Genomic DNA, 27,985 nt, shown 5'->3' with positions numbered 1-27,985 from the left:
GCTAAGCCGCGGGCGGAAAGCTAGTTAACAATATTTTAGATATGTACCAAGTACATCCAAAGGCCTTGCAGCTTACTGCATTTTTTTTTAATTCTAATTACAATATAAGTAATCTTGTTCTCGAATTTTAAACAATTAAAATCCCAACTAATATTATAAATGCGAAAGTAACTCTGTCTGTCTGTCTGTCTGTCTGTCTGTCTGTCTGTCTGTCTGTCTGTCTGTCTGTCTGTTACGCTTTCCCGCTTAAACCTCGCAACCGATTTTGATGAAATTTGGCATAGAGATAGTTTGAGTCCCGGGAAAGAACATAGGATAGTTTTTATCCCGGTTTTTGAAACAGGGACGCGCGCGATAAAGTTTTTCTGTGACAGACAAAATTCACGCGGGCGAAGCCGCGGGCGGAAAGCTAGTATATTCATAAATTCTTAAAATTATATGATTCGTGATAAATTAACGTATAAAACTAAGTTCCAAGGATCCATCTATCGTTATCAGAGGCTCATCATAATATTATGTAACTTTTAAATAAGTAATAACTTTATTAGGTACTCGTACCTTAAGAGTTTAAGATGTGTGCATCGTTTTTAAAATGTAAATTTTTAATAAACTATATTTTTACTATAATACGCACGCTTCTATAATTAGTTAATCAATGTTAAAAAAAAAATTAGACCACATACTTACCAAACTTTAATACCTAGATTATACGGTTTACAATGTTTTACTTATTACTTTTTAATATACGAGTTAAGATAAAGAAAAGTAAGTAAATGATAACAAAATAGTATCGTATTTTTCTTGTTGAACTCTACGGCTGTTTAAAAAAAATAATTAATTGAGTGACCCAGAAGCCTTGTTATAAATCGAACTGCATCCAAACCGGTACTAACGGTATTTCGATCAGTTCATTATATCGGAAATAAAACCCGATATAAACGATATATTTTATCAGATTGGATTGGAGATGTTTAAAAAAACAACGACAGTGTGGTAGACATTGTGCCCTTAGCGATAATGGTATGAAGATTCCTTCCTTATTTATTTATTAATGTGAAAGATAATAAGGATAGATGAATGGCTGAATCTTAGGATGGAGGTAGATAAATTACAATTTTTCCATACGATTAAACATAACACCAAACATAAAAAACATAAAAACCATACAAACTTTCGCATTTATAATATTAGTAGGATTATATTCTTTCATTAAAGTAACAATGACAGGAGACCAATAAGAACAATGTGACAAAGCGTTAATAAGCTTCATACTAACAGGAAGACAAAAATAACACCTCATCAATACACAAATTCCAACGACAGAGATAAATTATTCAACTATCAATAAATTGTGACATGTAGGTAATAAATAAAGAATTTGGATTTATGCGTCTAAAGTTCAACTAAATGTACTACCTATCTTCATCCTCGATAAATACAACCTAAACAACGTTTTGCGGTCATAACGTCTAATTGAAAGGAGAGGGCTAAAACTCTTCCATCGAGGTTGTGAAGCTCCATTGCCCTGGTACTGGCCGCACGCGGCAGTCGCCTGTGCGGTAAAAAAGAAAAAGTTTAAAAAGTTAAGGAAAAAACGCGCGAAACAGCAAATAGTTTTTAGTCAAAACAATGGAGAAATTCCAAGTGGTTTTTGTATTTTTTGCCGCTGTGATAGCGTCGAGCAGCTCAAACACAAGTAAGTGACCAACTTAAAAGAAAGTCGACGCACTTGTCTGCCGGTGACTTTTTACTGGGTCAGTGGGAATATGTATATTTATTTATATTTGCATTAAAGGATTACGTTAAAAAATTGTACACAATATTCTACCTAATTGATAAATCTCTATCGCTTGAATTATACCGTTCTTATTGTATTTTTATAAGGTCCAGCCTTCCTCAACTCATTAGTGCGTAATTGTAATCTAAAATTAGCATGAAAACTACAATAACATAAGTAAAATATGAATAATCTTGTGCTAATTAAATTGATGTAGAGCAAGTTAATTAAAAGTGTAGAGATTTGCGTCTTATGTTGTCAAACTTCTCATGTTTAAAATCGCAGTAGGTAGGATATTATAATTTCATACTTAATAAGTATGTTTTTGAAAATACTTATAAGAATTTTGTTTTAACTCTTTCTGTCTGTCATTTATTTATCTGTCGAAAGGTGGTAATAAATTCCATAATGTAGGAAGGTTTATTTCTCAATTATTATCGACAAAAAAGAGGTCAAATTTTTTTTGAGATTTTTTTTTATTTTTTTATAGAAATTTTTTTCTTCCAATTACTTATTATAAAGAAAACGTAATAACTTTTAAAGTCAGCGGTATATCCTGATAAAATAAAAACAGAAATAATGCTAAATAACAGGCAATACTAAAAAATACATAAAATTTACAAAAAAGGCCAACAAATAATAAAAAATGTCACTTTTTGAAAAAAATCTGCTTTAAAATTCGTGTTTTTTTGGTTATTTGATAAATTTCTCCAAAAAATGCCCCTATAACAGGTGGTTTTTATTACTTTTTATTATTTTCTATCGTATTATCTTTGTAAAACCAAAAATCGCATGTCTCTATCCTTATCACAACATTTGCTATGATCGTTTGAACAAAGGCCTGCCACCACATTATTCTCCGCTACAGGTAGAGACAATTTTAATTTTAACTACAATGCTTATTTTACTTCGAAATCTTTTGTTTTTATTTGAAATCCAACTTGTCTTTATCAAAATTACAAAATAGAGACATGCGATTTTTGGTTATACGAAGGTAATACGATAGAGAATAATACAAAGTAATGAAAAATACTGGTTATAGGGGCATTTTTTGGAGAAATTTATCGAATAACCAAAAAAAACACGAATTTAAAAGCAGATTTTTTTTAAAAACTGACATTTTTTATTATTTGTTGGCCTTTTTTGTGTATTTTATGATTTTTTTTACTATCGCCTATCATTAAGCATTATTTCTGTTTATATTTTATCAGGATATACCGCTTAGTTTAAAAGTTATTACGTTTTCTTTACAGTAATGGGAAGAAAAAAAAATCTATAAAAGATTTTAAAAAATCTCCAAAATTTTTGGACCTCTTTTTTGTCGATAAAAATAGGTCTAGTTTCATCTATTTTCATATGTACACTTTAACGTGACTCACACTGTATAATTTATAAACATGTTTGTATCAAGTGAACCAAAAAAATGTTTTTTTTTCTGCCATCCTGTATAAATAGTGATGTCTGTGCATCTCTAATAAAACTAGACCTGCTAAACTTGTTGAGCTAAGGTCCTGTGTGTACACCTGCGCATGCACATCTATAGGCCCAAATAGCACAATACTAGTTTTGTAAGGGCTTGTGATTATTACGATCTTCATAAATAAGTCCTTTTTAGCAGTTTTATTTTATAGACTATAAAATAACAGTTAACTATGTGACACCGGCAAATCCTGTAATAGCCAAACTCACCTAACCAGTACAACAATTTTACTGTTTTTAATAACTTTCTTTGGCAAATCATGGTAATTTTTCGAAACATTAACAAAAATGCCACGAATTTTGCATTTTCGACAATATTTTCAAGTACATTACGTAATTTAAAATCCGGTAATTTGTAATAAAGTAAACGCACAAACAATTAGATAACCAAAATACCTAATTAATTCGATAATTATGACATAAACAACTCGCTTAAATTTAAGCATGCTGTTAAGGTTTTATGGATTATTATTTCTGAGAAACGAAAGTGTTTGTAATATAATACTAATTAACTTCAATTTCTTATAGCTTGTTTACCATTGAGAAATATTATGATAAAACAATCTGAAAGTTTGCATTTTCACTTTCCTCTGTAACCACAACTTTTATGTTGGTTTAAGTTTATATTTCTTAAAAAATATACTTCACCTAGTAAATAGTGTTACATAAGATTAAACACAATGCGTTTTCTTATATCCTTTTATTTTATAGTTTCACGAAAATTGATCCAGTAACTTCTTGCTAGATTTTTCACAAAAATTGTCTAAAGAGGCGAAATGGAATGAAAGTTTGTATGGAATCCATAATTTCTCATGTTAGTCATAAAAAACATACGTTTTTGTTAATAAAATAATGTTTGGTCCTTTACATTATTTTTGAAAGGCCTTAACTACAAACGAGTAAAAGCTAGTATCTAATAAAACTATGTGAATCTGTAATCTGAAAGTTAAGTTCATAAAATAATTGTGGCCTAAGCCTTGTTTATGAAAATGACTCCCTAACCATATGCAACAGAGCGTTATTTCATAGGTATGTTTACAAATAACGTAGTAGTAACGCACTAGTAAGTCTTGATCATTGTTTGATCACGTTTACCCAAATATTTTGGCTTATTCTACTATTCCCCGTTGCTTTTTGTTCACTTTTCCCTGTTAACGCCAATGGAGTTTATAATGGGGAATAATGAACTAAAAAGTTCATTAAAAAGTTCATTAATCCGTTATTGGATAAGAACTCAATTATTGATTATTGTATTGGTCTGTAATTACATGTAAAATTATTCCCCATTATAAACTCAATTGGCGTTAACGGGGAATAGTGGAATAAGCCAATATTTGGCTTATGTTTTAATCACACTATGAATAGGTATTTTCATCTACAGATATTCATAGATAAAAATACATACACGCTGTAAATATGTAGTTTGTTACATAAAGCGCCGCGCCGGTGCGGAAGCGTGAAGAAAGTATAAATGTGCAATACAAGCGTTGGGTAACCGATGATGATGGTGCTCCTCTCGTCTCTACATCAGACGAATGAACGGAATTATTTTCGAAGAGACAAATACTAAGATTATTTTATGCAAATCACTGCATCGGGACGAACCTGAGAAGAAGCAGAAGAAACTAAGGCAACATATATCGTACTTATGTAGGTATATTTTACGAATTTAGAATTAACAAATTAGGCCTGAATATGACGGGTTAAGTGCGTTTTACCATGGTACTATTACTTATTCTGTGGTTTTACCTAGATATGGTGTTTTTCAGCGCTTAGAAAATCAGTAGTAATGAATTTTCGTCGCTGTTCAGTTTTCAATAGTATGATGAAAATGTTACTACGTTTCATTGAATTTTATTAGAGCTTTAATGTAGTGATTCCGTTTATTGCCTCAAGGAGAAAAATAAAAATGTGACTAAGTTGCATAATATTATATTTATGGTAGTGTTTTTCCTGTAACAATTTAGTCCATCATTACCCATTCAGGTTGTTTTCGATTACCTCGTTCTATTTAACGACGACATAAGGTCATTGTTATCTTTAGATAAACCTAACTATACTTACGAGCAAAAGTATGGAATCACCCCTTTATGTTCCGAGCGGTCTTAAGAACTGAATGACTATGTATTGTATGTATCTATTGTATCAATTTTAAGTTTATAATATCTCCTTTAAAATGGTACCATTTTTATTGATCTTCTATTAGTCATTTAGTTCTTATGATCGCTCGGAATAAATAGGGTGATTCCATATTTTTGCTCGCGAGTGTATAATAGTTAAGTGTACCTCCATTTTCCAAGAAAGTTTAATAAAAATCTACCTTTATGTCTTTTAGTAGTGTAGTTTTATTTTTACAAGTGAAAACATAATTATCATAATAACAGTTCACGTCATAAACAGTTCTAATGTACTATTTCAGCGACTAAGAAGAAATAATTTCACTTTTATTATGTACCTAGTACCTACCTAATAAATTCTAATAGAACATGACATCGAAACTTTCCTTCTTGAATTACCTACTCTATCTTTAGATGATAACCGCATTAAAATCTATAGCGTATTTTAAAAGATGGAAAAGTACAGACAGGCCACTTTGTATTGTATGTAGAGACAAGTTTGATGTTGCATTCGTGCATGAATGAAATGAACGATGAAGATCCTTTAAAAAAATCTATTATAACTATTTAACTTTATAATAGCTATTTGACCATGACCATATCGAGTCCGAGGATAAATTATTGTCCATAGTTGCTAATCAGTTCTAATCAATATGCAAAGACTAGTAAACCTAGAATTTTCCCTACTAACTAAAATCGATAGGTATACGATAGCAAACACGCAATGACATAATTCTACTGTTTTCACAGAATTTGGGTCAAGATTATTTATAACTAGTTATTTTCTTAAACGTATGATTCAATTTAAACTAATTATAGTTATATAATTTAACGGCACGCAGTATTTTTTAATTTATTGCATTGAAAACATAGCTAATTGCTTGCAGATTGTATGTAGGTCGAATTTAAAACTAATTATTTGAATTAATAACTTATTTTTAATGTTACTAATTATAATAGTATAATAGGTATTTACCTACCTATATTTCTGCATTAAAAAATATATTCTCAATAGAGATAATATGAACTGTGACCATAAGAAACAATGGTACCTATTTCAAAAGGTCGTAGTAGTAAAATGTGTGAAACATTGGACTACTTTTTTTCTTAGAATTCTTCTGGAATCTTCTAGATTGTATATCATTTCGCATCGACGATAAAAATAAACCTAAAGTATTAATTCGCATGTTAACTGTACCTACCACAATATTAACCGTAAACGCTTTTTGCGAGCCAGATCGAGTTTCTCGGACAAGGTCCGTGGGGTCGACGACCGACGGGTGCACCTTACATAATGCGACCATAGCAGCAAATGACATACTCCTTTTTTAAGTCGGTTAAAAACAGTAATTGGACAAAAATAGACACACACTTATAGGAGTCTTACAGTGACTTGCCCCACTTTACACTGGCCCACAGGCCAAGTCGCTGGATTGAATAAATATTTTTTCCAGTAACTGGCCCTTAATGTTTTTTTTATGAATAAACTAGCTGACCCGGCGAACTCTGTTCCGCCTTAAAGGCAATAAATAAGCCATCGCAATTTTTCCTTATTTGCTCACCCTTTAGACCTACCCTGGACTACGACAAACATTTTAAAACCAAAATCAGCTCAATCGGCCCAGCCGTTCTCGAGTTTTAATCAGACTAACGAACAGCTATTCATTTTTATTTATATAGATAGATAGGTATAGATTAAATACAAGAGTGAAGTAGAAGCTTAGAGTGGGAGTTCTCAGTTGCTGAAAGAAAAAATGTTTAAAAATCCAATCCAGCGACTTGGCCCGTGGACCAAGCTAAAAGTGGGCCAAGTCACTGGAAGACTCACATGAAGCAATTTCGAGCTCTCACTATCAAGACGCAAATAATGTTTTAAAAAGTGGAAAGGCCAAGTTTGCAGAACTTTTACTAAACTTTTTCCTGTTAACAAAAGTAGAGATTTTTAACACCTATCACACTCGTTATCAGTTGCTGCCAGTGCAGAATTTAACCAATGACCACCTAAGTATAGTCATTAAGTATGATGCATGCATGTATGCACACACAATATTATGCAGATAATATTCGATCTAAATATCCGAAAACTGATATTTTTATTTAGTCTAGTTAGTTATTTTTATATTTTCATCAAATTCCAATCAAAAATAATGGAATCACCTAACGGTTAGTTTAATGCACAGCTCACAATCGTTTTCTCGTCTTAAGATTCAGGATTATACTGCTATTAGCGGTTTTTATTTATACCTTTATGGTAAATGTGAGGTAACTGCCTCTACAACATTCCACGACATTTTATCAGGAAAGTTTTTTATTTGTTACGCGTTAAAACTACGGTTGGTTACGTATAAGCTCTTGGAAATACCGATGTTATGGTTTAGTATGAAAAATATTATTTATTTATTCTCAGTCATTATTTTGCGAGTCATGTTGTTGCAATTGGTCTTTAAAAGCCTCAAAATAAATAAACACACTGGTCAGTTATGACGTAAAGACAAAATCTCAAACAAGAAGGAGGAGGTCCTTTCCTTGAAGTCGGTAAAAAAATCTCATGTCAATAAACATTGAAGAACCTAATATTTATACAAGTTATATTTACTATAATGTGATTGACGATTGTTTTGAACAGTTTATTTATTGTCTATTTCTTGACAAAATTAATCAACTGTAGCACAGTAGGTACAAATAAAAATTAATGTTAATACGATATCAAAGAACAAATTGAATGCACTTGTGAATACACAAAATCATGACTTTTTAATATACAGAGAAACATAATAAAAACAAATATGTAAGAGCAATATGGGCCCAATAACTAACAGCTTAGCAGCGTTAAGTGTTGACCGACTACCAGACGGCACTTTCTCCTAGTCGAGTGCACTGGTCTACTATCTCTCTCAGCACAGTTCATGGCAAGTAGGCAACAACTGACTTCATTTATGTCTATCTAATCAATCTCATGAACTGGACATTTCAACAAACATCTTTGATGCATCTCAACATAAAAAGAAATGTAGAGTCGCCTTTTTAAAACTTGCCAAACCTTGTTAAACGGTTACGAATAGATTTAAAAGTTCTAATAATGTTTTTTGAAAACTTCGGTAACTTAAAAATAGTTGTTTTATCTATAGTTGTTTTCTATCGTTTTTATACTTAACAGTTGGCACCCCTGGCGATTGACAGGACCTTACTCTACAGTGGCGCCATCTTGATGAGTGCAAATGCGATAGTCCTCCTACCACTTTAGCGCTCACCAGTTGGTGCCACTGTCTTCGCTACTAGCAAGTGACAGGACCTTACTCTACAGTGGCGCTAACTGGTGAGCGCTTAAACGATAGCCCTCATTTCATGCAACCACCGACGCATGAACTGTTGCTGATTCCCAAATTAGTCATGCATGCATGCATGCTGATTGTCAAAAAATAAGTCCACCAATCGATTGGGCATAATTCCCACTACAAACAAAGGTTTTATCACAGATGATTCCACGCAGGGATCTATTGTTTGACGTGTGGACGGCCATTGTTTTCGCCGAGTGTCAATGTCACCGGTAACCGTTAGGCCGACTCCGGCGCATACCAATGAGACGGGAAGAAAGCAATGTTAGCTATCGTCAAATCAGCTGACTAATATAATATTTGCTTTGCCAATTTAATGTACTCTAGGAAATCGCTGAGTCAGTTTGCTTTGCTCTCAGTGACACCTTCAAACACGCTCTTTAACAATCAGTTAAATAGATTTTGTGTGATGGTTTATTTTAACTTAAGATACCTACAGCGGTTTACTTTGGTAATACTTGACTAATAATATTTAATACCATTATCCTTATAATGTTTGCAAGTTAGGAATCGAAAAAAAAAGTAGGATGGAATACTTACTTCTTGATCGAATCGAAAATAGAATCCGTCAAAACTCCATACAAAAAAAAGCCTTTCGACCATTTCGCGACTGGTTTGCGATTTTATTGTGCACTTTGTCTAGCTAGACCCACTGGCAACAATAACTTACGTTAATAAAATTGCAGCCATAGGAACTAGGAAGCCCCAAAATGTAAATTCCCGTAATTTTGATTGCAGGTGTATTTGGAGGCAGATGTTCGAAAAGGGACCCAAATGTTGATGCATGCTTGCTGCAGAGTTTCAACTCTCTTCTGGAGTACTTGAAGGGAGGTGCGCCGGAGTTTGACATCGAAGAGGTAAGTAATTTTAAGTTGAAGCAAGCTTGTTACTTGGATATGATTATAGAGTTATCTCAAATTTTTTGGTCTATTCCACTTTGATCACCTGGCTTTGATGACCCAGGTGATCAAAGTCCACTTCCAGCGACAATTTAGTGTCCTTTGATCACCCACGGATATGATGCCCTGGGTGATCAAAGTGGACTCCAGTTAAATTATTATTTTAGTGTCCTTTGATCACCTTTGACCAATTTTTTGGAAGTTTCTCTAACTTTCCTACCTACTAAAACCCGACGGTATTCAGCGGAGCACAATGAAACGGAGCTGCGAGTTATTTTCCTCAGACATTCGTCCACGGCTCCGTCTCAGACTAGAGCCCCCGCCGCTCTCGAGCGAGCCTCTTCGGCTTCAAAGAGTCCTCCAGTTGTTTTTATAGAGGTTTTCTCCTCGTGACTCCTTCTTTGGCGTAATTTAAAATTCTTTTCTTCTCGATTCTTTTAATCTACCTAATCCTGAAACTTTAAAAATTTCTCATTATTCCCAACTTTTTAATTCCTTTCAGTCAGAGCCAATAGTAATCGATGAGCTGTCAATCGCGCTAGGCGGAGGGCCTGATGGCTACCGCGCCACGTTCAAGGACATCCATGCGACTGGTGCTTCTAACATGACCATCACTAATGTCAGGTAATACTTGATTTTTGTTAAGAGCGTTGTCACATTTTTCATGCAGAAATCGAGAATTTGGCAGATTTCGAAATGATTTTAGTCATATAATTTATTGTTGTAGGTTCTTTTGACTTATATCATCGTAATTATCATACGTTTTTACGGAATGTCTATTGACAAAATCTCGTTCAAATTGGATTTTTGCCTACGAAAACAGCGAATTTCGAAAGCCCGATTTCCAGGTAACTCGCGAAGGCACAATTTTGAACTAATATTACAACAAATTTATTTCTAAGAAAGAAGATAGAATGTATTCATTAGAATAAGCATACCCTGAAGAAGAAAGTGTATTGAGAAAATTTTGATGTTTAATTCATTAAAATGCATTTTTATCATGTCTAAGATAGTCAAAATTCGAGAAAATTACTGCAAGAAAACAGGTCACATATCATAATCTAAAAGTCATTTGGCAACATAAACTACTTTATACTTAAGTAGAAACATAGTACTATTATTGTGTGAAAAAGAAAAAAATATCTATCTTCAATCTTCAAATGAAAAATTAATTTGAAAATACTATAAAATCGGGTGCATCAAATGGCATAAATCAGTCGTGCTTTGGCACTCGTAGACGCCGGGTCTATGTCAGTTGACTGCCCACTGACGTATATGCGTCACGCGTGATTTTTTCGTAAATTGTAGTATGATTGAGTACTTTTGATCCGCAAGTATTTTTAATTTATTTGTTTAGGTAAATCGGACGTAATTTCTTTCTTTTCAAACTTTTTACTATTTTACTTACAGAATATGGGTAGAATAGATAAAAGATATTATTATGGTATCTGTTTGGTCAGGAAAAAATAAATGACTAATAAAAATTTTAACAGGGTGTCAAAACATTAGTCTATGCTATTGTGTTTCTACCAACATAAAATATACTCTTCCTTACTAATAAAAGTTGAATATCGTCTGTATGGTCACACAACGCTTCGTCATGTTTTTCCGAAAGTTCAATAAATTACTGACGACTGAATGAAAGAAATTGGTGCGTAACTATTCATCTGATATTAAACGTTTAGTAATAAAGGGGTAGGTCAGGTATTTACCTGACCTACCCCTGCTGGATATATAGCTGGTGGATTTGCCATTTGGCAAATCCACCAGCGGTCGCTCGATGACACTTAGACAAATAGTTTTATAAAACGTCAACTAAGTTGGTTAGGTATTTGTATTGTAGATACTTATACAAATGAACGTATAAAATGAGTTTATTTTTAAAAGTATAGGTACAGGGTGGAAACGATAAGTGATTTCACTTGATTTTTAATTATACAAGATATCGTATAATTAAAAATCAAGTGAAATAGTAATATGAGCTCTTTAAAACAATAACAATAAATAGGTCAAAGAATAAACTGGATCTATGCGAAAATTCAATGTTTCCGAATTTCATACTAAATGTGGCTGCGGCTGTACTGGCGGCATGCCAGCCATACCTACCATATTAGAAGTGTTAATTTTTTAAATTTAAATTTTTAATTGAGTATTATATCCGTACCGCGCGGGAATAACTTGACATCTCGACCTGCACTTTTTTTTTTATTAGCTTAAGCGCTTCCTCTACCTTATACCCTACTGGTATAAAAAACTCAACTCGAAATACCCAAAAATACTTGAAATACAGCTCTTGCTCATAAGTAAATATCTCTAATTTAGGCAATAAATATTTGACATAACGATATATCCATTTAATATTATTCTTACAAACATTTATATTTCGATTTATCAATGTATGTCAGAATATGTATTTATTAACATCTCGACTTATACATTTATGGATTTTAGTTTTTAATTTGACAAAAACAGTTATCAAGTTATGATCCCCTCTGAGTACTAAACACATCCATGATATGTGCAGTTGTCTTGTTATGCACGCAGTCAAGAGTTTGGATATTTGGAGTTATCCAACTATTACCTTCGTATAATCATATTTTTATATGTGTCATTAGCAGTTGTTAAAATATAACATTGACAGGATTTCGAGCGTCTTTAAATATTTTTTACTTACCAACCCCTGAAAATATTTTTTTAATATATTAAGCGTTAATTATTACTTTTATTACTATTTTCAATAGTTTAAAACTAAATTAACGTTTAAATAGCAAGTTGAAAGAAGAAGGATAAGTTTAGTCAATAGGTAGGTACTATCTACTAATGTTTTTTCATAACAGACTAATATTTCGTTTGACAACAGAATGTAAGTAAAAAATCTAATAATAAACTTTTAGGTCAATTTTAAGTTCCGGATAATTTTATTTTTATAGTCTATTTGACTTCAATGACATTATTTAGGAATAATGATGAGGTAAAAGTAAGTAGGGTCGATACGCAAGATCTCGTCCATTTAGTGAGTTGGTAGATTTGAGGAATAAAAATAATATAAAATTTTTCGTAATCATTTTGAACGAAAAATTGTTGTCATTATGCTCCCTTTAGTTTTTATAAGTATAGTATTATTAAACTTGCTCTAAACCATTAGAAGTTTTAATATTCTCTTTGTAATATTAATAAAATATAGAAAAATGCATTCAAAATCACTAATAATTAATAACAGCATGGAAATAAAAAATATAAATAAAATCTTACTAATTGCTATTCAAAATATTTAGGTATCACATCTAATAATTATAAACATACATATATTTTGATTTATTTCATTTTTTGAAATTTCAATAGTATGGCTCAATTTGCAATATGGTATATTGGTATCCTCTCTAGGTACAGTTTGCTTTTTAATATTATTTACAACGTCTGTATTTAGAAAATAGTCGTGATAATGTGGACGCAAATTGGCTATCACAAGGGTAAGCTACATTAAGAGCGTGTATTAGCGTCCAGGAAAAGGCATAAGTACTGAAAAAAATCTTTGTGTTCGATACGTCATGTAAATAACGTTTTACATGATATAAAACATGCATTGTTTTGTATATTTTAATATCTTAGACCCAGTTAGACCAGACCGCCATCACTTCTGACGCAAAGTGGAAATTGCATTGTAGTAAATTCGCATCCACCTTATTTTAAGTGTCATTTAATAAAGTACAATCACCGATATCATTATCCGTATTGTATGGTTCATGGTTAAGGCTTAAAGACTGCGGTAAATCCCAAAGTAGACCTAAATATATTAAAAACTTTACTTGAAACGCGCACCTGCTCATGTGGGATTTATTTTTGGCAAAAACGGTAGCATGCTATAAGATTTTTTTAATGTAGTTTTTTTACGTGTCATACATTCAGGGAATCATAGCAATAGTTTTCGTTCTAGAGTGATCCATTATTTGGACGTGAACTGGACGGTGGACGCGAAAGGGCGTGTCGACCTTACGCAAAAATGTATCCAGCTAATTTTAATTATTTTAAGCTTAATGGTAAGCTTAAAATAATTAAAATTAATTGTGCTTGTTATGAAGCATGGCTTTTGTTCTTTTATTTGTCTTTTTTTAAATTTTAAGTAAACGTACAATTACCTGATCAAAAGCGATCATAATCTGCGATTATATTTGATTTTTCTAATAAATTTGCTACTATTTCATTGCAAAAGTGATAAAACTATGTTCTATTTTTATGTTTTGTTTTTTTACTTAAACTTCATTCAAAATAATTAACTTAAATCCAATTTTTACACCTTAAATATTTGTTTTTCTTTGGTGAATAACTTGACAAGTCGTCGGTACACAACTTGACAAGTCTTTTTTTTAATAGATTAAGAAGATAATTTAATCAAATTCTTACGCCAATCGAAAGATATGCATCAAATTAGCTTATTTCAATCATAAAAATATCAATTATCATTAATTGCGATTTACCAGGGAACTCTAAACTTTAAAATCGCTCCCCTGAAAAGTACGCAAAAATGACATGTCAAGTTATTCCCGCGCGGTACGGAATATTAAACGTTTAGTAATAAAGGGGTAGGTCAGGTAAATGGCAAATCCACCAGCGGTCGCTCGATGACACTTAGACAAATAGTTTTATAAAACGTCAACTAAGTTGGTTAGGTATTTGTATTGTAGATACTTATACAAATGAACGTATAAAATGAGTTTATTTTTAAAAGTATAGGTACAGGGTGGAAACGATAAGTGATTTCACTTGATTTTTAATTATACAAGATATCGTATAATTAAAAATCAAGTGAAATAGTAATATGAGCTCTTTAAAACAATAACAATAAATAGGTCAAAGAATAAACTGGATCTATGCGAAAATTCAATGTTTCCGAATTTCATACTAAATGTGGCTGCGGCTGTACTGGCGGCATGCCAGCCATACCTACCATATTAGAAGTGTTAATTTTTTAAATTTAAATTTTTAATTGAGTATTATATAATAATCGAACAACAAACTCGTAAATTGCATTCTTATTTAAATTATTTACGGAAAACATGATTTTAGGTTTAACTTGCTACAATATCATCAAGAGATACTAATTAATAAAATACTAAATAAACAGATAAAGGGGACGGCATTAAGGCACTCAGAATTCTCAGAAACCATTGATTTCGTGTTTGTTTGTAACTGTATTAAATGTACGAAAGCTGGAAATATAGGTTTTTTTAATAGATTCAGTTCGTTCTTAAACATATTATCGATGCCGTTTGCTAGGTCTCATGAAGCACTTTTTCAGTAAGTAACCATTTGTTCGACATCTTGTATAGGTACCTACTATAAGAAATATTCGAGTGAGATCACATCGATTATTTTCGTCATCCTTATTTGTATTAAATTTAATTAAAATACACTAAGGCTGAGATGCACCACATAACTTTGACCCTAACTGACAATAACCGGTGTTTTATGTTAGACAGATTTTTGACATCCAAAATTTTGATGTCAATGTTAAAGTAAGACGGTGCAACACGGCCTAACAAATGTATCGTAGACAGTACTTTTTATTTTCTTCATAAATCTTTCTTTTCTTTGTAAAGCTATCTACAAGCTTTTATTTTCTTTGACATCTGGAGTTGTAAAATCTTGCAACTTGAAATTTACTTACTTCCCGTTTTCCCATTGAGCTGAAATTTTGCATGTCTACACAGGCATGCAAAATTTCGTTTCATTTCGCACTAAATAATTTAATTTACACGTGTTTTCATGCGATGGCCAAGTCAACATATTTATGTAAAACGTTAATGATTTCCTGGACTGGACTTGGTATTACATGGATCTCACAACTTTTTACCGTATAACAACTGAGTAGTGAGACTTGGTTTTTTGACAAGTATTGTTTTTGATGGGTTTGTATTACAGAACGCATATGTACCATATAATGGGATAACTGTTTAAAAACACGATTAGATAAATTTTGCTCTATGGATAAAAATCTTAAAGTTACCTCTGATTTTTTAGCATTATACGACCGTGGTTTATAATAATAAATTCTATAAAATCACAATGATATCAGTATTTACCTCTTTGATTTCCTGACTTGTTTAGATTTACAAAAACTAAATATTTATTATTAACTTTTAGATAATAATTTGAATGGCGCTTACGATGTTTAGTTACGAGCTCTTTGATGGACACAGATAAGATAACGTTTAAAAAATGGCACGCTCGTTTTCATACATTTCATTCTATTTATTTAACCTATCCATATTTATGTGCGGAAACGTCACAAAATCAGAATAAATTTTAATTTTTCCATCCCGCATCATAAAAACTAAAAAGTCAAAAGTAAAATTGAAATGGTAAATATTTTTCATAAACAAGCTTTTGATGCTGTAAAAAGACTAAAATAAAACATAAATTCTTTCAAACCCATCAACTTATTACTTTACTCAATTTAAAGATTAAAAACTTGTCGCGGGATTTACTAGTGTAAAAAATACATTAGGTAATTACGTAACTTGATTTTGCTAAAAGTCTGATCTGAGAAAAAATCAAATAGGTAAATTATACATTATTTCTTTATTATTATGTATGATGTACTGTCTTAGGTACGATACAACTACGGATTAAGATCGTTTAGTCGACGCAGCGTTGAAATTGTACAGATAAATGGAGTTTGCGCACTCACTACGCGACGTCAAGCAATAAAAACCTAAAATTCGAACGCCAACTTTTTGCTACAACGCTCTTAAGTCCAATCAAGGTTTAGCTGCCACATTTTGACTAAGGTGTAGTGTAGAGTTTTTGTACAGCGTCAAATAGTTCGTGACACCCAAAGTAGCCAAAAAGTTGACAACACAACCATAATTATTCCAATAACAAATACGTGTTGCCAACTTTTTGGCTACTTTGAGTGTCACGAAGTATTTGACACTGACTGTAAAATTAGGGCTTGCAGAGAAATAAGCTTGACTCTATAAAAGCTTGATATCTTTTTCACAATGTGAGTCATTATGATCTCGTCTTGGCAACATTTTACATGAACATGTTTTTGATGGAATAATGAGTTTCTCAAAACTGAAAAAGCTCTTATTTTCCCTTCATAATACTTACGTGAATATGATTTTAGTTATGCTAATTTATACTTGGGTAAAGACTCAGTATTTTCTGCCTACCGTCAAATCCTGACTCAAAACACACATAAACGAAAAATCGCTAAAGAAATATTATCATATTTCATTATGCATAAGTCATCACATGACTTCAAAGGATTTATGATGTGTCCAACTCACAAAAGAAAGGTTTTTTCGCTAATGCATTCCGCACACGTTCCGCTGACGAGTCCTTTGTTCCCACGCGTGTGCAGGGTCAAAGAGGCATTGCATGATGACCACCATGTCATGCCATTGACATTTATGTTAATGACCAATGAGTAATAAAACGTAAAACATTCAAATAAATAAATAACAGAATTTCATACAAAGGATTGCGAATGCTTTACCCCTTAGACTAAGAGCTGGTGAACGCCAGACCTACGTCGTTTTATAAAAGCTGAAAGTTTGTCAGCGTATGCTCCCAATTTAGGATATAATGTTGGTGAATTATGAAGTTTGGGTCATGGTAGAATTACTATCTATTGAATATACAGAAAAAGCCACCGTAAAAGTTAGACTTACGTTATACTATAAAATCCGATTTTTATGTATAATATTTGGGCAATAATTAGAAGTATTTTCCACAACAGCCAGACAGTTTTGACAGTTCCAACTCCTTGCCAGACAGTTTTTGTAGGGTAGCTCCCAAAGCCACCATGACCCAAACTTCATAATTCACCAACATTCATAAATTAAATTAAAATTCATAAAATTAAAACGTTCACTAGCTCTTAGTCTGCTGTAAATAATTAAAAAATGGGAATGGATGAGTATTAATATTACTCATTTAATTATATTTTATAACAATTTATTATTATAAATTTACTTACGTATAAATCATGAAATAAAGGCAGTGAAATTCAGATAGGTAGGTATTTGTTGCAAAATGTAGAGCTTAGGTAGGTATCTCCTACAAATAATACAATTGTATTTTGTTACAATCACGGCCCTTTCTCTAATAATAAATATTTTAGTAAAGTCCGATTTATTCCTTTAATTTTAAATAAAACGCGTAGCTAGAAACTCTGTTTACCTTGCAACTGCTATTTGATTTGAATATTTTAACAAGCCATGTGACCGAGATGTCCAATTTATAACAAGTGGAACGAGGCTTACTACATTTACACTATATTTGGTAACTAGGTAATATCTTTTTACATAGAAATTGTTGTATCGTCTTACTAGGGCTCTCAGACCTTGAAATTGGGATAATCCTGAAATACTAAATGGATTATAAATTATTTTTTCTATCTATCCTTGAGAGAGATGCTGTTAACCTTTATATTCATGTATGCTGTATCTATATCAGGCACCTGGATAAAAAGTAGCACAACTCAAAATACTTCTTTTTACAGAAACAGCAAGTAGCTTACGTAGTTTTTAAGTCAAATTCCGATAAAGATGAACCCCTTTGTTCTGTTTTGGTTATCTTAAGCAAATAGAATAAAAAGCAGAATAATAAACAAAATAAAAATAATAACTCGATTTTGAACTTATTCGAATGGTTCTATCTAGGTGTGTTCTGACGAACCAAAAAATAAAATATTTTCTTGCTAATTGCACTGCAGGTCAGATCTCGAAACGCACCAGTTCCAGCTGACGTTGTTCGGGCCGCACATAAGCGCGCGCGCACGCTACCGCTCCTCCGGCGTCTTGCTTCTCGTGCGAGCCTCTGGCGGTGGCGACTACTGGGGAGAATATGGTAAGTGTATTCCCACCTCTCGTTCCCACCCCTAAGGGCTATATTTCACCGGGACACCATGGCGGTGCAACCAGTCGCCGCTACCAACAAAATGTATACAGCTTTGCGCAACCAAACGGACACCAGGTGAGTAACTCTCTATAGAGCTGTATACATTTTGTTGGTAGCCGGCGACTGGTTGCGCCGCCATGGTGTCCCGGTGAAATATAGCCGTTAGACTCCTAAGCCAGGATCTACAGCTCGACCGTTTAATAAAAACCCAACACAAAAACGGGACTATTCCCACCTCTCGTTCACACCACTGCAACTCCAGTATAGTCAGGATCTACAGCTTGACCACCAATCCCAACTAGTGAAAGTTAGTTAGTTTGTCCTGGGATAAGTTAAACTGACTTTGGACCCGCATCGAAATTAATTATAAGAACATAGGAGGAGTTCGAAGTTAAAATTCGACTTCCCTCCAGTGTAAAGCAGATGACAGGTGACAAAGTTTAAGGGCAGATTTTTCAATCGTCTGCTTTTAACTGAAGAATAAACTTGTCATTTTGACTTAATTTCCCATACTGAAACTGTCAATGTGCCAAACTTATTCTTCAGTTAAAAGTTATTCGAAGATTGAAAAATCAGCCCTAAGTAACCTAAAAAAAGATACACCACGGACAGTACACATCAATTATTGTGAGCTATTAGCTACCTGCATATAATATTTTTCACAAAATCACTAAAGAACGGATTTTTTTTTGCTGACTGCATGAGTACACAATCATTTATGGAAATATACTCTATTCCAGACGGCGTAAAGGCGAAAGTGTATTTCCGTGGTACGCCGTACTCGCGTGATGGCCGCACGTACCTGAAGCTTCAGCAGCTCAAACTGGACTTCAGCGTACGAGACATCCAGATGGGCGTCGAGAACTTGCACAACAGCAACGCAGTTCTGCGTAAGTATTGATGGATCCACCGAATATTCCCATTCCCAGTCCCCTCTAAGGTTGTCTACAGGGATGATAACTGATGAATCATCTTCCCAGTTGTCACCGCGGTGACATATCTTCCCAATATCGTTCACTTCTGAGGGCTTGGGCGTTTAAAAAAATATGGAAATTTTAGTTCCTGAAAGTTTCCGCTAGGGGCGCTTGTACTATCCGTCATACCTACATTTAATGCCATTTTTTTACATTTTTACGTTTGATGTAAACTCACTCTCAGCCCAGGCAATTTTGCAATATCCTGTTGTCACTAAGCTTTAAGTTTACTAAGGTACCTGCATGCCCAAGCGTGTAACTTAAGTGGTTTAGATTTTACATACAAAAGGATTTTCCCGCTAATTCCCGTTCCCGTGGGAATTCCTAAGTATACTATAACCTGCCCAGGAGTATTAAGAATAATTGTACTAAGTTTCGTTAAAATCCGTCGAGTAGTTTTTGTTTCTATAAGGAACATACAGACAGACAGACAAAAATTTTACTTATTGCATTTCTGGCATCAGTATCTATCACTAATCACCCCCTGATATTTGAAAATATATTTCATTTACAGAATTGACCTCTCTACAGATTTATTATAAGTATAGATAATGGTAGAGTAAAAAGATTATGAGACATGTAAAGACGCTGGACGCAGGCCGCTACCAACCGGGCAACATGGAAAGCATTGGGGGACGCCTGTGTTCAGCAGTGGACGTCCTATGGCTGAGATGATGATGATGATGAAAGGCTCCTTAAGAGCAAAACTTATTATTTTTTATCATTAATCTTTTTTTCCTTTAAATTATTTGACCTATTGTAAGCTCTATTAAAATAGTCTATGCAAATACCTAAAGACATTTTGACTTTGACTTTAACAGAGGCAGCCCTAAACCTGTTCATCAACACGAACGCGCAAGAACTCCTCAAGGAGATGAAGCCGGAGCTCAAGCGGGACCTCGCCGACAAGATGTCGCGCTTCCTCGAGCGGATCCTCGACCACATCCCTTACGACGACTGGATAGTCGACTAGAACTATATCCAACAAGCGTAGTCTAAGAAAGAACAAACTTCAAGGGTTAGAGCCCTCGCCCACGGCGACTTTTTAGGATCGCTACTAACGCGCGTTAGTCGCATGCAACGTACTACAGAAGTGATGCCAACGCGCTACTAACGCGCTACAGCAGCGCGACTGCCTCGCTACAAAAAGTCGCCGTGGGCGAGGGCCCTTAGTTACATGCGAGTTAGTCGAGTGGCGAGTAATTTAAAAAACACATAAAAACTCATTTTATTATTGCAAGTAGGCTCATAAGAAGCACTTTTACACGTCCCAGTATTAACCGTCCACTGCTTAGGGACAATAAATGGGCTAGTGCTGAGAAGAAGCAGCGCAAGAAACTCAGTCACTATTGCTTAGTAGCTAAACGTGTCCTAACACCAAAAATTTTGTCGAATACATTTTACTAAATCGTAAATTCAAGCCAATCCATTTGGTTTATTTTGATGTTTTGGTCAAAAGCGAGTAGTTTAGTTACCTACTAAAAACAAGTTACTCGGCTAAATGATTCGATTGATCCAAACAAGGCTCAAGTGTTGAAGAAACTGAAATAGAACTTAAATTCTGCGACAACATGGATCTGAATAATAGAGTAGTGTAACTCAAAATACTTCTATTTACAGAAACAGCAAGTAGGTACCTATAGTTCTCTAAGATTCTGATAATCGCAATAATTCGATTTTGGATTATTTTGAGTTGTGCTACTGTTTGTCTGAGTGTCCGATATAATTATTTGCTTATTATTAGTGAAGAAGGACAAAGATTTCTACGAAATCAGCAAGACTATGTATACTATTCTATTTTACTAGTACCTATGCAAATTTTTAGTGTTCATATCACACATCAATGATGAGCAATAAACCAATCTTTTCATAATACGTAATGTTAAAATCTGATTTTCTAGCTGTTGCAAAGTTACTGATAGATCTAATTTAAATGTTGTAACTAAACTGTAATAACTAAGGTACGAGTACTTACGAGCAAGTATGTCTTATTTTTTTACTTCCAAAAGTAGTAAGTAGCAATTAAGTTATTTATTTAGACAAACTTAGTTTTAAGATTGACAGAACATTGACCGACTTGGTTCTTTCATGACCAGGGTAAGGCAATGTACCTACGTACACTAACTAGGTTAAAATTTTGTAATGGTAAGACACTAGAAAATATGTAATAAATAAAAATTTCTACATACGAGTACGTTTTATTGTTATTTTTAGGACGTGGTATTTTCTAGCTTGATATAGAATGGATATTAAAGCAATTTGGTCAAGTCTTCGCGTAACAAATCCCTCAAAGCCTTAAGACGACAGCCTGAAACGACTCTTAGGTAGTAGAAGTCATGTCTTAATCACTTTATGGGGATGTAGGTACGTGTAAAGGACGTAGGTAGCACACTTATCAACGTGGAAACGGATCGTAACCGTATCAACTCGAGGCGGTCAGTATTCTTTGTATGAAACTCCATATTGCAACGCGCACACGCGCGTGAAAGGCGATGAAAGCTCGCAAAAGGCTATACGGTGTTGATCCCTTTCCGATACTCGTAAGTCTGCTATGACCACAGAATACATAATAGTAGCAACAGAAATTGCACTCCTTTGAGTAGGATCAGATGCCGGCATTTTAACGGTAATAATAATAATGCAAAATATCCAACGCACATGGTGCATTCGAAATCACACCTTACTACTACGCTCACAAGAGCGCAATTTTATTGTGTTCAGAATTGATCTACCTCACAGCTCAAGCGTCAGGGTTGCATAAGCAAAGTGAAATAAATAAAAACTTAATTTTACGAAGTATTTATTGTATTTACGATTGGTAAACTTTAATCTAGTGGTGTTTGTATAATCATACCATCTCTAAAGTACAGATTAATAAACTTCAGTGTTGCGATAATTCGAAATTGGACAAACAGTTTTAAAAGGTGTAGTGTCGGAAAATAGACACGGTGAAGCAAAGTTAATGTTTTTATTAGCTAAAATAATTTTTTTTTGCTACAGTTTTTTGTCATAAGTATTTCAAAATTATTCAAAAAGTGTAGTTTTTTTAATTATTTAAATCACTACGTTAATTATTATTCCTAAATATTACGATTTTTCATTAAGAGCCATTTTACATTTTCGTGCGAATTTCTAAGATTTTGGAAGCATGAATTACTATCTTAAGCAACACCCAGAGATTATTTAATAACTGCGAAAGATAGGTCAATCCTTGTTGTTGACCATTAATGAAACGGATTTACTAAAACTCTTTTGCTTAATTCACAGTGCCCCATCTCCCACAACCATTTTACGAAAAAATTGCCGCAGACTCATTTTCAAAGTCCTGTATCTATTATTTATGCTCATATAATAAGCTTAAAAATATATAGTAATCATCGGACATATATTCTTGTAGTCCATTAATGAAATAGATTCTTGAATTTCATTACCATTATTGAGTAAAATCTAAAAATAATTTGGCAAATTTGAAGATTAACGTCACATTTTGATCGTGGTTTTTGGTTTAAAAACACAGCATAAACTGCAATAAAAGTATCCCAAAATAAAGAATATTCATTGTAGAATTAATTTCTACAGTTATTGTTTAAATATTAGTAACCACTTTGTCAAAATATTGATGTGAATATCAGTATAAATTACAATGCGCAAGCCGACATCGATTAGTATGGCGCGAGCGCCCGTCAAGGCAGGACCTGTGTCATTTTTCCCGCCGTGACGTTTACGTGCGTTCGTGTCGTAAAGCGGTGATTTGTACGGCGACCAAATACATTTGATACTATGCCGAGAGGCTGTTTCGAGTCGGCCGGCCGAGCAGAAATTGAAATGATGAATTTTAATTTCTTTGACGGATCTGGGTGTAACTATGTATAATATGTAGGTACCATGTATTTAATTTAATAAATAAATTATAAAAAAGTATATCCATTATGATAGCACCCTTAACACAAGCATATTGGTTGCCTACTTTTGGACTAGATGGCGCTATGAAATTGTCCAAAGATTTGTTTTGTTTCGTGAAGAAGAAGAAGAAGCGTTTTGATTTGTTGTTAAATCTATACTAATAAAAGAGGAAAGATTTAATTGTTTGTTTGTTTGTTTGGAGGCAATAGGCTCCGAAAATAGGCTTTGATAAAATTCGACGTTTAATAAATAAATTAGATAACATGTTAATACTTTTTTTTCAGTACGATTTTAGTACTTGTTTTTCAGAAATTCTACGATTTAACTAAACTTCTAAAGTGTTTATATTTTATGCATAATTTATTAACTTCTAAAATATACATATATCCTATTGATAGATGACGTGCTTCGTATTTTATTAAAATTATTACCTGACTAGGTTAAAAAGGTGTGGAATGTTATTTTGGAGATAACTTGGTTCCATAGAAATATAGAGAGATGCTAAGTAATGCGCTGAGTTCGAAATCAGTGTCGTATTAGAAATTCACACACACAAAGAAATCAAATTATGTGCTCATTATCCATTGCGGTATCAGTATTCAACGTTCGAATAATCTTTAGTACTATGCAAGCAATATAAACTGTTTACATAATGATGTCGCTACTGTCATCATTGCTTTCACAAGCAATATGTTCCAATTTGTCCCTTGTCACATTTCCCTTTAGTTTCTGTGATCTGTGCTTGTTTCTAAGTTGATATCAATGAAATATTCCTTAGTACTTTTGATTTAATTTTTTTTTTTTTTATTTTGACACGTGTTTGAAAAATCAAGGTCAGATTACAATAAAATAACAAGTGAAAACGTAACATTGCATTGCAATTCGCAATTTCGCAATATTGATGAGGAGATTCCATTGGAAAGTCTGTATTCATTCCTAGGATTCCCCTAACACCATCAAATTCAAGAGAATTCAAGAGAGTGCAGTTTCCCATCTCATGCTTAGGGACCACGGTTTAAAATAGTGTGGTTGCATAGAGCCTGCAACGGGCAACCGCGTGCGCAGCTGCTCATACTAATTTTCGATACAAAAGCAAGTGTTGGCGCCCTCACGAGTTTTAGCGGAGTTCCATATGGTAGCGGGAGTAGACTTAATGGAAATCTATGCTTCTCCGACGACCAGTTGTATGTGGAATACTCCAGAGTATGCGCACACAATAGCCTGGTGATTTTAGCAAACAAAAAAACATTGTTTACAAAGAAATCTGCGGCAGGTGTAGTGTTTTAATTTTGTTTTAGAAAGATCTCATAATTTTGTAAGTATTCAAATATTTAAACATAATGATGTGTAGATTTTATATCAAAAAATATAATCATTTAACAAAATTAATTTTCTTAGAATATTTTAATTCTATTAGAACCATTTTCCACTTCATCGCAGAAGAAGTCGCGGGCAAAAAGCTAGTATGAAATATGTAGTATTGCCCGCGGCTTCACCCGCTTGAAATTTAGTTTGTCACAGATCGTCATAAATTATAGCCTATACATGTAGCCTATGTTATTCTGGTCGACGCCAGGGATGGATGAGCGTCGCTGTCGCTGGCGACAGGGTCTTCTGGTTCAGGGTTCATGGCGTAGGTCTCAGGCAAAATGAAATCCACTCGTAGAAATTAATAAACTCAGTGTATTAACGAAAATAATTACACACAGCACTAGAGTCGTATCGGAACTGAGTGAACCAAAGGTCTTGCGATAGGAACGTCCGACCCGAGTGATAGTTGAACACAGACTGCCTAGTACTGCTGTACTGTACTGTAAAGTTTCATCAAAATCTGTTCAGTAGTTTTTGCGTGAAAGTGTAACAAACATCCAGACATCCACACAAACTTTCGTATTTATAATATTAGTAAGACTAGTAAAACGTAAGATAGTAAGATGAATTATTTTAGTTATTTGTTTACTTATAATAATATTTATTTATTTATTTCTTAGCTCTGTCTGATAATGGATCTGGAGGAGATGCAATGGCCACCTCCGTAACAAAACAATAGAACCATATGGAGTTTGGGCTTGTGTGATTCGCCTTGACGAATATTTCGTATCCAGGGTCCGATGATGGAGCTGTAAGGGGGCAGATTTTTTTTTTCATAATGTGAATGTCTTTATTTTGTACTTAATATATTTTACATATTACACCTATTCGTGTTTCATTATTCGTATCCAGGGTCCGATGATGGAGCTGTAAGGGGGCAGATTTATTTTTCACTATGTGACTGTCTTTATTTTGTACTTAATATATTTTACATATTATACCTATTCGTGTTTCATTATTCGTATCCAGGGTCCGATGATGGAGCTGTAAGGGGGCAGATTTATTTTTCACTATGTGACTGTCTTTATTTTGTACTTAATATATATTTTACATATTATACCTATTCGTGTTTCATTATGAATCGAAATATGAAAGACTTAACAAACTCTATTAAAAATTTAAATTAATTAATCAAGTTTGAATACCTCATTCTACCTTAAAATTAATAACTTAAATCAAGTCTTAATACGGTCACGGCTCAAGATTTTTTTGTCCATTTCAGCGTTCTTTTTACTCTTTTGACGTTGCGTTGACAGCTTTTACCTAAATTCGCGCGGAATATTTTTGTGAAATGGCTCTTAAAGAAGAATAACAGTGCTGTTGGAATAATAAACCTTGAGTGTATAGAAATACGCGTGTGCTCACAGGCGCGTGGCGGCCCTGACTGATTTGCAACTTGAAGTTGTCGCGCGCTGTAGGTAATTATCTCGGCCGGCATAGGCGAGTGACGGAGGCCTGCTATGACCTTAATAGTAAGATGCTGGTTGGATGCTTACAATACCAGTAACAATTTAGAAGGGCTAGGTTCTGGCACAGATGGCATGAAATGGTAGGTTGGGATTTCTATGAAGGATAGAGATCCGAAAAAAAGTTAGAAGAAAGCTGAAATAAATTTCAAATAATTCTAAATTAAAATTTACAAGGAACTAATTATCTCAACGTTAAAACTAAGAACAATGACATTTCACCAGCCATAATACTCTTAGAGTAGGCGCACACCGTTGATTTTTAGTTGGCCGATAGTTGTGCCCGATTTCAAATTGTATGAAGAATCGGCCAAATCGAATCGGCGTAGTGTGCGCACTCCCATACATGCCCATACTGATCAACAGCCCGACTAAACTATCGGCCGACGAAAAATCAACGGTGTGCGCCTACTCTTAGCCTGATTCCCCGAGTCGAGATGCACAACTGCAACGTTGCGATACTTTGTTTATATAACGACGACTACAAATCGATGGGCAACCATCAACGCATTGCTACATGTGTACATCAAAACTAAGGTTGCATCACAAGGCCTTATAAAGGCGGAAGAACTATAAAATCCATAGACAAATGTTTAATTGCAAATAATAATTTGTAAACAAAGCAAACTGTTGATATTTGATAAATGTCTGTATGTTTATATTGAATGGGTTTGCTTTTGCTCACAGTTACGAGTAGTAGGTATCATTCGAAGGGCGCAGGCAGAAGTGGTCTTAGAGCAAGTTTACCCAGAAAATGTCTTCTAGAATTTTCTCGAGTGTTTTGTGCCTTGATCTATATTATACTCTCAATCAATCAATCTCAATCTTTCGTATTCAAAAAATGCATACTACAGAAATATTACAATATTTTCGGTCCCAATTTAAAACATAAAATGATCAACGTTCCATTGGTATATCGACGTTAAACCTTTATGCGTCAAACCAAGCGTCGGCTTGACTGAGCTTAATTTACGGAAATCGTGATTATGACCCTTAAACGAGCCTTTTAGTTTCATCAAAGGTACTATTTATTAAGCGCTCGCCTAAGACACTCGTCTTTTAAGGCCTATCAAAATCACGGGTTTATGCATAGCTGGGCACCGTTAATCAAATAGTTAACTTCGTTAATCGTTAAACCGTTACTAAAAAAATTAACTTCGTTAAACGTTAAAACGTTACATTTCGGATGATTTAACGCAAGTTAACGTTAATCGTTAATCCGTTAACACGTGATAATATAACGAAAAAAAAAATTGTATGCAAGGTTCAAATAATTACGAAAGCTTGTATCGCGCATGGAATTTGTTCCTCTTTTATGTTTGCGCTACAAGCTTTCGAAATTATTTGAACCTTGCATAAGTACAATTATTTTTTTCGTTTTAGTACAACTGCATTTCAGAATAAAAGCTGTTATTATAATTTTATTATACACTTTAGTTCTATCTCAATCTCAGAGCCTTGGTACAATTACAATACAATTTAGCACCAAAGTGCTCGAAAAGACAAATCCAACAAACCCAAACTCGATAAGTTTCCACCGTTTCGTTTAGGAATTCCTATGGCCACCTCTTGACTCCATCACCAGGACCCTGGACATCATCTAATCACTTTAGTGCTCAAAAAGACAAATCCAACGAACCCAAATTCGATGCGATTCCGCCGTTTCATTTAGGAGTTTCTATGGCCACCTCCTGACTCCATCATCAGACCAGCTCAATGGTAGGTACCATAACATTGCATTGTCATCGTACTTACAT

At 33.8% G+C, this 27,985-nt stretch overlaps 1 protein-coding gene across 1 annotated transcript; it reads left to right on the top strand.

Moving 5' to 3' along the window:
- Positions 1 to 391: 391 nt before the first annotated feature.
- LOC135084395 (protein takeout) lies at positions 392 to 21,676 on the top strand. The gene is made up of 6 exons (XM_063979173.1): positions 392 to 1,696; positions 9,447 to 9,565; positions 10,110 to 10,231; positions 18,330 to 18,463; positions 19,255 to 19,404; positions 20,310 to 21,676. The coding sequence occupies exons 1-6, from the start codon at positions 1,630 to 1,632 to the stop codon at positions 20,459 to 20,461; spliced, it is 744 nt and encodes a 247-aa protein (XP_063835243.1). The 5' UTR covers positions 392 to 1,629; the 3' UTR covers positions 20,462 to 21,676.
- Positions 21,677 to 27,985: the final 6,309 nt, after the last annotated feature.

This window comes from Ostrinia nubilalis, chromosome 2 (genome assembly GCF_963855985.1).
Source record: "Ostrinia nubilalis chromosome 2, ilOstNubi1.1, whole genome shotgun sequence".
NCBI classification, from domain to species: Eukaryota; Metazoa; Arthropoda; class Insecta; order Lepidoptera; family Crambidae; genus Ostrinia; species Ostrinia nubilalis.
This window is presented reverse-complemented; position numbering and strand designations above follow the sequence as displayed.